Source organism: Haemaphysalis longicornis, unplaced genomic scaffold (genome assembly GCF_048455015.1).
Source record: "Haemaphysalis longicornis isolate Haplotype H1 unplaced genomic scaffold, Haemaphysalis longicornis Haplotype H1 scaffold_7, whole genome shotgun sequence".
Taxonomy (NCBI): Eukaryota; Metazoa; Arthropoda; class Arachnida; order Ixodida; family Ixodidae; genus Haemaphysalis; species Haemaphysalis longicornis.
The window spans coordinates 27,671,410-27,682,706 of record NW_027526422.1 but is presented as its reverse complement, the minus strand read 5'-3'; the positions used below and the strand labels follow the sequence as shown (position 1 = coordinate 27,682,706).

General features: G+C 45.4%; 1 protein-coding gene across 1 annotated transcript; it reads right to left on the bottom strand.

Moving 5' to 3' along the window:
• Nucleotides 1-816: 816 nt before the first annotated feature.
• On the bottom strand, nt 817-11,011 carry Rfc3 (replication factor C subunit RfC3; the record flags this gene model as incomplete). The annotated part of the gene is given in 8 exon segments (XM_077676445.1): nt 817-1,081; nt 1,707-1,761; nt 2,548-2,625; nt 3,435-3,564; nt 7,625-7,706; nt 10,393-10,552; nt 10,779-10,852; nt 10,932-11,011. Coding segments are annotated over 8 exon segments (747 nt in total), but the record flags the coding sequence as incomplete, so codon positions are not given.
• Nucleotides 11,012-11,297: the final 286 nt, after the last annotated feature.

Here is an 11,297-nt window from a genome sequence, read left to right as displayed (position 1 = left end):
AAAGGCCAACCGCACTGAAAATTATGACCTTTTAAGATCTCTATCTCCGTAGAGGCTGCCTAAAAAGAGCGCGAGATACAAAATATGACAGCTGAAATGGGTGCATAGCGTAAACGGCCATCAAAAGTAGGCGATTTTGAGACAGAAATTGAGAAGAGCACGGCCATTATGGTCAGGCTAAAGTGATGCTGCAGCGAGCGAGCGAGTGCTGTCCAACTGGAGCAAACCTGCGCGGAGCAGCTTTGCGTGCGTGCTCAGCGGAGCTCGACCAGTCTTTCTGGCTGGCCGGTGGACCAAGACCCGGTCAGCTGGGATGTCACTTCCGCTTCATGGCTGTTTGCACAATCCACCAGCAGGTGCAGTGTTGTCTGTGGCAGAGCCATTTTAGTCGCTTTGGTCTGATTAAGAAGGTGTTTCACGGGGCTACCAGTCATGTCTTAGTTAATTTGCATATTCAAAATAAATTTGGCCAAGTTGAAATTTCAATGCAGTTGGCTTCTAAGCCAGTCAAGCCAGTTTCTGATTCAGTTTTTGAACTTTGCTGACAGCAGCTGAAGGCGAGCTATATTTTAAATTGTAAAAGCATCAGGTTTAAGAATGCCGAGATTATACTAAAATAAAAAGGGGAACCAACACGCGTCGTTTTCTAAACCAGTGCAAATAACCTCCCTGCAGCCACTGTTGCACCCAAACACACTGCAAATGCCTTTTACACCCATCAGCAGGGCTATATCGTGCACTGGAGTTGCGGGCTGATTCAGTTCAACCTTTTGGCAAGCTGCAAGTGCGTGGCACAAAGATCAGGGAGCCAAATGCCTTTACCTCTTTTATTAACTGGGCAAAGGTCAGGCAAGAACATGTTACAATATAGTGCAAGGAAGCACTACTGGCAGCCCTCAAGCAGGAGTACTCAGTGCCTGCATCAACAAGTGGTTGCAGCCACAGACGCTTGCAGTAAAAAACGGCGTCGACAGCTGCAAATGAGTCGAGGCGTCAGACCACCATCTGCCTGGCCACTTGGAACGCTGAGATGAGAGAGCTGAGCTGGATCTTTTCGCTGGTCCCAGATGCAAGACGGTACCTTTGGAAAAGGGGTGCTTCCAGTAAAATGTATGCCTAGTGCTATAAGCACGTTTAATGAAAGGTAAAGAGATCAACCCACGCTAAGTGATATCATCATCATAGGTGATGAGAGACCAAGCCCTCATTGTCTCCATTCCATAGCAGGGGAGGACAACTAGGGCAGCTTAACCTTACAACTGAGCCCACTGAGAGACTGAGAAGCGATGACATGAAAACAATTTATCTGAGCATTAAAACACAATAAACATTTTATTTTGGCTATGGAATTTTAAGGAGCTGAACTAGCCTCTGTGTGCACAAATGCTGCACAGAGCTCCCTTTTACATGTGCTTGGGCAAAATGTGGTCTGTGTTCAGTTCGCTGTTTATTTTTTTGGCAGCTGTAGTTTGCAATGTTTTTTTTTAGTTTTATTCTGTTAACAGCAACTCAAATTGCACTAGAAGCATATGAAAATTTGTTGTATTAGATACCTTGCAACCAACAAACTCTTTATGAATGGTTATATATACTGCAGTACACACAAAATACAAAAGTGCATAAGCAAAGTTTATCCAATGATAGTAATTCAGAACCTTTGCAATTGTTCCCTCATGTCAAAGTATTGCTGCTGACTGTGTACTTACTCTATTTGAGACATCTTGTCAATCAGGTACATCTTCACATCGTCTGGAAGTTCAACTGTTATGAAAGAAATAACCGAGCAATTAGACAAAGTTGGATCAGAATACTGAAGTGTCCTTTTTACTTTCAGAGAACTCAACAGCCAGTTCACTTTTACCGTATAAACTCGCACAACACACTTCTTTCCCCCCTGCAACTGGAATGGGGTGGATAGCTCTGCTGTAAGGGCAGGCCAATGAACTCATTTTGCAGTGCTAGTGTATTGCTTTTGCCACGATCAATCCACAATTATTTTGGGGCCCTTGTTGTCTTCACTTATTCCACCAATCATCCTCCTCACCAGACAACTCAGATGCCTTCAACTCAAACAAGAAAATGTCTGACCATTTTCACATGTTAAAAAGCGGTGAGTACTAAGTTACTAGAAATGTGGGCAGGGACTTGTCATCTGTAAGGTCACTCTGCACAGTCCTTGGTTGACTTGTAACCTGTGTCGACCAGAGGTCACAAAACTTTTGCAGCTAGCACAGAGAAATAAGTGAGAGAGTAGCTAAGTTAATTCTGAGTAGTAGTTGCCGTCATTCCATGCAGGAATCCGACTGCCACTAGCCCCCTTTAATTTCTTGGCTCTGAGTAGGGGGCTAAAGTTCTGCACAAAATGTGTATAGTGTTTTGAATGAAATGGATGCAGTGACAATGTCTGCATTTATCCCAGTTATTTAAAATAGTTTGTTTACATTAAGTGTTTGTATTTCTAAGAGCACCAGGTCTAAAAAGTGCAGCATAGTTGCTATACAGTGAGAATAACGCCCAAGAAGATTAAACAATGCAGCACAGACTTACCCCTGTGGACGTAGAGGTGAACTTGCGTCAGCACATCTTGAAGGGCCAAACCCTTCCCAACTTTCAGCTTGTTAATGTCTGGCATAGAATATGTGTCAAAGGCAACACAGTGAACAATTTGTCTTGTTTCAAAAAGACGCACTTTCGCGCATAACAATCCTCCCTTAAATGCACCATCGGTGGTATTGACTGTGGGGTCAAGGTGCCGAAGCTACACTTGGGCTATGAGGTGCGCCGTAGTGGAGGGCTCCGGATTATTTTACACCACCTGGGAATCATTAACGTGTATTGACATCTCGACACACACGGGCGCTTCCGCTTTTTGCCTCCATCAGAAAAGCAGCCGCCGCGGCCAAGATCAAACCCACACCCTTCGGCTCAGCAGCACAACGCCTTAGCCACTGAGCCACTGTGGTGGGAATGCAAACCAGTTGGTCAACGGGGATTTAAAAACAAACTGTGGGCAGAGCAACGAGTCTACAGTAAAAGTCTAGGCATGAAGTTCAAAGTGTTTCATGCCATGAAAAAATGAGGAAAACCGTAAAAATGTTGCCGCTAGGTGATCTCTGAACCAAGACTTGCCCTGGTATTCCGAGTTCTCCCTCCACTTGAGCCGCCAGTGGAGGAAGTCCTTGAAATCGATTTCCCCATGCATAAGCATTGCGGAATCCTCCCCTCAAACGAGTGGAGGGAGCAAATGGAATGGAGGAGGGACAGAAAATACGGCCCTTAGTTTCACTAGTGTAGCTAGTGTTTCATTGGTGGGAAAAGCTTTCCATCCTTTTTAACACAAGTCCCACAAGCTAGAATTTATACAAGAGCATAGACAGGTCACGGGGACTACGCAATGTGCCCTGCGCTTCTAGGAAGGTCATAGGGGAGGATACGGCTGTAGCAGAAGGTGAAGTCCTCGTTGAGCAGGGTGCTGACAATGTCGCTGATGTCCTCCTTGAGAGGGTGCCCCACGCACAGGTAGACGTTGGTCTCGTTCACCTCCTCAAAGGCCATGCTGGTGCTCTGAAACAGTACCACAAGTTCTACGTCTGACCAACGGGACAACCAAGCTCGGAAAGGGCAAGTGCAAGCACACCACACGTTAATATCTTAGAATCACAAATACTAATAACAAGTAACACTGACAAGTAAAGTATTTTCGCTGAAGAACTGTTCATAAAATGAACTGTCCACGTTACGACGTGCTCAAGATGAACAAAGATTATTAGCAACAAAAATTTACGACTAAGACCCACTAACACACATACTGACAAGCAGTTCTCAACCATGCAAGAAGATATATTTATTGTTCCTTTAATTTTACTACACTCCGTTTTGGCATGTTTTTTCAGCAACCTCCACAAACTTTTCTCAAGCGGTTATAATTTTACAGTGGCTTCTCTCCAAGCCATAAAGGCCTTAGCAGGCATTGACAAATAGTCAAGTATGTACGTAGGTGTTTTTAGCAGCCCATAATCCTGGCACGCCATTAGTACCAGATGCTGAATGAGTATAACTAGACCAAAAGCATAGTTGTCCACGTATCTGAATCTTTAGTACACTGTTTACAGTTACAAAAGCAAAATTTTATATGGCAACTAAAAATTTTTCACCAAGAATGTTAGCTTAGTATTCAAGTGATCTACAGTATGAAAGATCTCTGGTAGCGAGGCCAGACGATGTTGGCTTTTGAGAACAAAAAGGCCAATGGCACTTATTTATTTAGCAGTGTGTGTTGGGGGGGGGTTGATTACAGATTGCACAAATAGCAGGCGTCATTCTTGAGCCCAACTCGTGCCAGGAAAAGTAGCTTTTAGCTTTTACTTTGTGAGGGCCCCCTAGGGCCCCATGCCTTGTTTGCACACGTGGTTGGGCCTTGCTGGTCGTGGGGGCGGCCATCTTGGCCAGCGGCGTGGTGACGTGCCCTGCCCACAATACCGTGTGACTTGCAAATGATGACGTCACCAGAGGACTGACCTTCATTGACGTCCCAACAGCACCCTCTCTCAAAGAGCAACCAGCCTTTCTGACCAAGCCGTGTTAAAACACGCACACAGTGTCTGTAGGAAAGTGCTCGGATGTTCAGTCGGAGTTGGTTGTCGGGGATCAGTTCTCCCTGTGGCCATCATGACAGAGATCAGAGTCTGGGTCCTTGTGGTTTCAGCAAGCTAGTGGAGCCTATGTCTCTGCCGTGAGCAACGGTCATGTGGTCTGATATACTGTAAAATCCCGATCAAGCATCTCCACCCATGCAAGCGCCCCCCTCTCATAATCTGAGTATTTCGAGTTTTCGCACACTACCGAACAAGCCCCCCCCCCCTCCTTTAGCCACCCATTGCTGGCCCAAACCAGTGAAACTGAAACTGCCCAGGAACACTTGTGACTTGGCTCTTGGCTAAACCAGAATCCAATCCAAGAACACAAAGTAGCCGTTAATTCCGAACACGCTCACCATTTTGTTATTGTCATCTGACATAGCCGAATGTGCTAGTGACTGTGACAACAGTGGTTCGTGACATGCATTCGTAACGAAAGCCAGAAGATGCTGGAAGATTTGTGAAAGGCACCAAAGCCCTTCCGCACCACTGTGAACGCCCTCCGAACACGTCACAAGTACACCTTGTTCAACATCTCAAAAATGGACCAGATGATGCCAAGAATGGATTCTCTGGCTAACAGGACCAACAACGTGGTTGACGAGAACATTGTATGAATTGCAAACACTGTTTGTGTTAAGAGGGGCTTCACAGTCTTCATTTTTACTAAAGATGTGTTTCTCTCCAACGAACTGCATTATAATTAGGGGTGTGCGAATATTCGAAACTTCGAATATTCGATTCGAATTTTTTGGTATTCGATTCGATTCGAACGACACTTTTATTGTTCGAAATATTCGAACCACCCAAAACTAAAAAAAAAAAAAATTCAGAGGGTGTCTGTATCGGTGTTTATTTACAGTGGACTCTCGTTGATACTATTCTGGGGGTGCGAATTTCGGGATGATACGAATTTCTGAAAAGTCCCGGCGAAATTGCATCGTTTGCAATGGGAAAAATTTCGGCTGTTACGAACGGACCTGCGCGGCCCGGCGGAAGATACGAACGAGCCGGCGAGGCACCCGACTGCTGAACGAGCAAGTGACGGCTCTCGCTCCCCTGTTTGTCACTCTTTCTCCAGAAACGGCCGGGCTGTTGTTTTCTGCTCGCGAAAACGCTCTGCGCACGCCCAACGCGCTGACATCGCCGCGAAACCACCCCCACGCTGCGCGCGGCGCGGCCGGCGACGTCAACGTGGCGTCGGCTCCAGCCGCGATTTGGCGCGGGCGCTCGAGCGACCGCTTCTAACCGCTCTTTAAAATGCGGCTCAAGGGAGACACGAAGTTGCTTGTGCGGTAAAGGAGTTGATAATTCATGCGATAACGGTACTATAAAACATCATCCGCGCCGCTAGTGAAAGCGCCCATAAAATATTTGCCGGGGTGCTAAGCCTAACCGTCTCTGGCGGAGCCAAACCGGCTGTCTCGATCTCATCGCAAGTAGTCAGGCTCCTCCATTCTGCCGCGCGCGTACTGCGTCATTTTCTGACCGAGGTAGGCGCTACCGCGGGCGCGAAATCGTCGATGTGGGCGTGAAAATACAGCGCTCGCAGAGCCGAGGCGAGCGAATCGCGTGCTAAACCGCACCATGCGGTTCACGCTTGGCTGTTGCGGCGTGTAGCGAGCTTGGGCACACCGAGTGAGGAGACGAGCGCGAAGCCTTACGTGCTCCAGAAAGGACTGCTTTGCGAAAGGGGGGTTAAAAAAAGCAGAAAAATCACGAATTTCTTCACGCAAAAGTAGGAAAAGAAATAAACGAAAACTTTTTTCAGCGCTAAATTTTTTGGTCTGTGTTGGTTCATACGAATTTCGGATGATACGAATACTTTTCGCAGTCCCGCGAGATTAGTATAATCAAGATTTTACTGTATCAGCGCGCGGCAATGTGCACGGGCTCGGGCATGCCAGCTACTAGTGTCTCAAGTGAGCGGCTGTTTTCGATATCTGGTAAAGTGGTGGCGAGCAGGAGGTTGTCACTGCTCCCCGAACATGTCGAGCAGTTAACCTTTCTCCATGTTAACATTTAAGTGAGTGCAGACCTTAATCTGTTGAGTGCAATGGTATTGTGTAATTCCTAATTTTACTTTGTGCGATTTTTTGTGCAATAAAGTTGCAGTTTTTGTGTCTCTAGATGGTGAAAACATTAATTTTACAAAAACCATAAGTATTCGTATTCGAAAAATATTCGAAAAATATTCGATTCGATTCGAACTTTGTTTTTATTATTCGAATTCGCTTCGAAATTAAAAAATTGATATTTGCACACCCCTAATTATAATATTTTTCTTTTTCAGTTGGGGGAAGGGGGGGAGGGGGGGACGCCGCTATTTTTGAACTACGGGGCAGTTCCGAACAAGGGACCCCTCCCCAAAATTCCCTGAACTATCCGCACTTCGAGGGGGGGTGCTTGCTCAGTATTTTACGGTACTACCTGTATTTAACCACACAATAAAGCCTCAACTTTGTTGCCGAAACGGAGTCCATCCATCGCGCCTGAGTACTCGACTCGTGTGCGAGTCTTCAGCTTCTGCTACAAGGCCAGTGTACAGCCTGGTAGTACTTCTCTAGCGGAGCTAGTTTGAGTCCACTATCATCTCATACACAATTAGAGGCCACAAATTAGAACCTAAAAGGATAACACATTCCACATTTTACTGGTGACAGAACATTGATTTGCATGAGCACCAACTTCACACCGTGCCTCAACCAACTGAGGCTGTGACGTCGATTATAAGCCGAGCCGCAGCTCAACAAAACACTAATAAAGAAAAGCTAGCGAAAGTTTGTTGTAGACAAGCCGCTAAAATAACGCGCTCACTACCAAATTCTATTCCGCGTTTTCAAACTCTGGCATTAATTGAGGAATATCCCGCATGATAAATTAAAACCTCCATTCATCGATAATATTGGCCATGGCTGCATTCGTTCATGTACCAAAGCAAAATCCCAAGCAGACAACAAGGACAAAAGAAACAAAGAAAGGCAAACCTGAAGGATGTTCAGCGCTTTTCTCATGTCACCCTGAGCCAGTTCCATGAGTGCTTTCTTGCCATCAGCCGTGACAGTCAGCCTGCAACGCACCACAACACAGGAGAAAAAATAAAACTTATAAAAGGTTGCCAATGCATGCAGCCGCACAGTACAAAGGGTCACCATAGCTGCGAAAATGAAGCAGCAACAAAATGTGGCAACAAAAAAAGACAAAAATTGATTTACTTTACCTGTAACAGAGACTGCTTACATATGTTAATTCTGGAACACATCGAAATAGCATTTTTTAACACAAAAGTGTTTTATTTCAGGATATTACGAAGATTTCACTGACGTCATATCCGTCACAGAAATGACAACAGTACCGAAGCAAGTGGCCTGTAAAGGGTGCACCCCTGCACACAGGGTCTTCTTGCGGGGAAGCAACCTTTAGTACAAAAGAGTACGTTATGCTTAGGGTTGTTCGTTTTGGTGTTCTATATTTTAACAAGAAAGTGTTTTATGCTGGGATACACCAAGATTGCACTGTTGTCATATCCGTCACGAAAATGACGCCAGTACACTTTTGCCGAAGTGACCCGCCGGCAGGATGTCGCTCGCCGAGCACACCCACAAGACAGTCGCAGACCCGCAAATCATGCTTAGCTGAAGTTTGCTGCACATTTCACTTTCGTGTTTTAACGATGTCTATGACAGAAGAATCAACCAGTTTTTTTCTTTTTAGGAACTCTATACAAAAAAAAAGTGAAGCTCATTTTAGTGATCACAGAAAAACCGAGCTACGTATGGTTTCATTGGTAATACTATTACGAATGGCACCTACATACTACCTCTTTCATTGTTTATGATTCTGTAAGTGAGTATGGCGAATGGAGCAATTTTTTAAAACAGGCTCTTTTCACAGGCGTTTGCGTGTTGAAGTGGTAGTCACGCTCAAGGTCGATCAAATGAACAACCAACTAGACCCACAGGACATGTTATTTTCAATACACATTCCTACCCTAGGCAAGGCATACTAGAAAAATTGATCCCAGTAGCTCATTATGTAGAGATTGTATGCATCAGTTTTATTATATTGCAGGACACTGCGCACGTACAATAATTACTTCAATTTCTCCACATTACGTGAACCTGCTTAGGCAAGGTAGCACCTTGCTTTCCTGTCCTGTTAGCCAACCTAGCCTAATACTCAAATTATCAGCTATGCAGGTACAGCTAACCTGGCTCCACTAACACTTGGCAGTCAACTCTTTTCAAAGGGCAGTTAAGCAGTGAACTGCTAAGGCCAATCTAAGGCCTATTAAAGGCGGAAGAAGAGTCAGAGAAGTTAATATAAGTACAACGAAATTAAAATCAATTGAAACTTTTATTGTAAAGCCTAAAACCACAAGTCCAGCACTGGGTCCAGTGTGTCGCAATTAGCAAGTTCAAATCCCCGATACGACTGTTTTTTTGGAGCGGATTTTTTGTACTTAGGTAATGTTTTCTATACTGAATTCACCACTTCGCGCTGCAATCTTCATTGCTTAACAAGCGAGGAGTTAGCAAACTGACACTGACGTGCTGGCGAGTTCTCGTTGGCGTGGTGTTGACATAAGGACAGACTGCTTGCAGAGACAGAGCCGAACCAGCCAACTGTCGGCCTGGTGCGAATACGCCTCTTAGGGCACAGGTATTGAGGGTGGCTGAGCGGGTACGCCGAGGGACCGCCCCGGCAGAGCACACAGCCCTGAGAGACACGCACACACCCGATGCTTCCAGCAGGAACATAACCCGCCCCGGCAGGGAGCTTGTTTTATTAGCGCACCTAGAGTGCTAGTTTGTCCACTGATGATGATGATGGTCGCCATGGCGCCATCTAGTCGAGACCCGACACACTACAACAGGAACGAGCCAGGCAGGCTCCAAAGGTAGGGGCGAAGCACCTTGTAGTTGAGTGTCTACGACGACGCTGAAGGTGTTCAGCCCAGCTATCGCCTAGGCTAGTGAACGCTACGATTCCAAGTCGTGCTGGCAGGCTTATCTGACACATTCTACAGCCGACAACATGGCACAAGCGCAGTATGCCGATTTCTGATATATCATGAATGCCTAACCAACAATAACGTCGGATGTCAAGCACGTTGCGCAGAACCAAAACCGAAACTGTGTTGAAATTCTATCTTGGATCATTCAACTACATTGCAACTCAAATACGCATCACTGCTGTTAGCTGTTAGGCACAGGATCGAGGTAATTGGAGAATAATGGGAGAGGCCTTTGCCCTGCAGTGGGTGTAGACAGGCTGGTGATGATGATGATGCTGTTAGTTGTTGCGGCCGCCGCAAATTTCGCATGGTATTATTTCTTCTTTCAGGCTTTATAAATAAAATACTGCTTTATCAACCAGACAAATGATGAAAAGTGTGTTTATTTGAGCCAGCCTATTCAATGCAAACAAAAACAGAAGTTTGACAAATTCACTTCAGTGTCCCTTTAAAGAGCCACCACAGAATAAATTCAGTAGACACAATTTCACCCATGGGCATCCCAGAATACGGACAACATTTCATTTTGTGTGAAGCCTCTGCCTGGAAATTACCTACAATTTGGACTTGGAGCTAGATCATGTGTGTGGACGACACAGATTCGACAGCTTGTGCAGTTAGTTAGAACAAGAGATCATTCAATGCCTCACTGCATCAAGCAATCTTGGCACAAATTAACAGTGCAAAGAGGGTAATCCTGCCAGACCTAGAAGCTCAGGGGCAGCAGGCATGCCTCACCTCTCCTGAGTGATCACGTGATCAATGCGGGGCGACATCTGCGCTGCCGACAGAGGTCCGAAGCGGAAGCGAGTGCACCGAGACTGCAGCGCTGGAATGATCTTGGACAGGTAGTTGCAGATGAGGCAGAAGCGGGCATTCTCCGTGAACTTCTCTATCACTGCACAGAGCCAAGGAGAGAGAGAGAGAGAAAAGGACGTCAGTATGATGTGTTCGACGCTGTCATTAGCTAAGCAAGTTCTGCACCATGAAATTGACCTCGAGAAGTGGTCAAATAAAACTACAAATTATTCGGTCATACTACAAGCAGCCTGGATGTTCCTTCTAATGTTTCACCACAATGTGAAATGGAACAATACCAGAGGGCTAGGTTTTTGCAAACTCACCTCTGCGTAAAGCGTTCTGTGCGTCGTTTGTCATGGCATCGGCTTCATCGAGCACGATTAGCTTGAAACCAGAACTGAAAAGTAAATTGCTAATTTAGAAGCATGACAAGATGCAAAATACAGGGGGGTAAAAGAGACGGCAAATTAACTTACTTAAATATGGTCTTTGTGCTCGCAAAGTTCAAGATCTCTCCACGAACAATGCCAATTCCTCTGTCGTCAGAAGCATTGAGCTGAAATAAAAAGCTGGCTGATCACACTTCGTTCTAAGCATAAGCACTGGAATCTGATGGCCACTGGCTGATCACACAACTTTTGAAACCCTTAGGTCAAGGTACATTAAAAATAAATTCTCTGTTTAGCCAAAAAAAAAAAAAAAAATGAAAGATGTACACAAAGGAGTTCATGCAAAAGGGCTTCTCACAGAGCAAGTATGGAATAACATGTAGGTGCTGAATAAGGTAACATTCTCTGGCAGTGATGATGGTGGGTGAAAAGCAGAAAAAGTGAATCGAACCT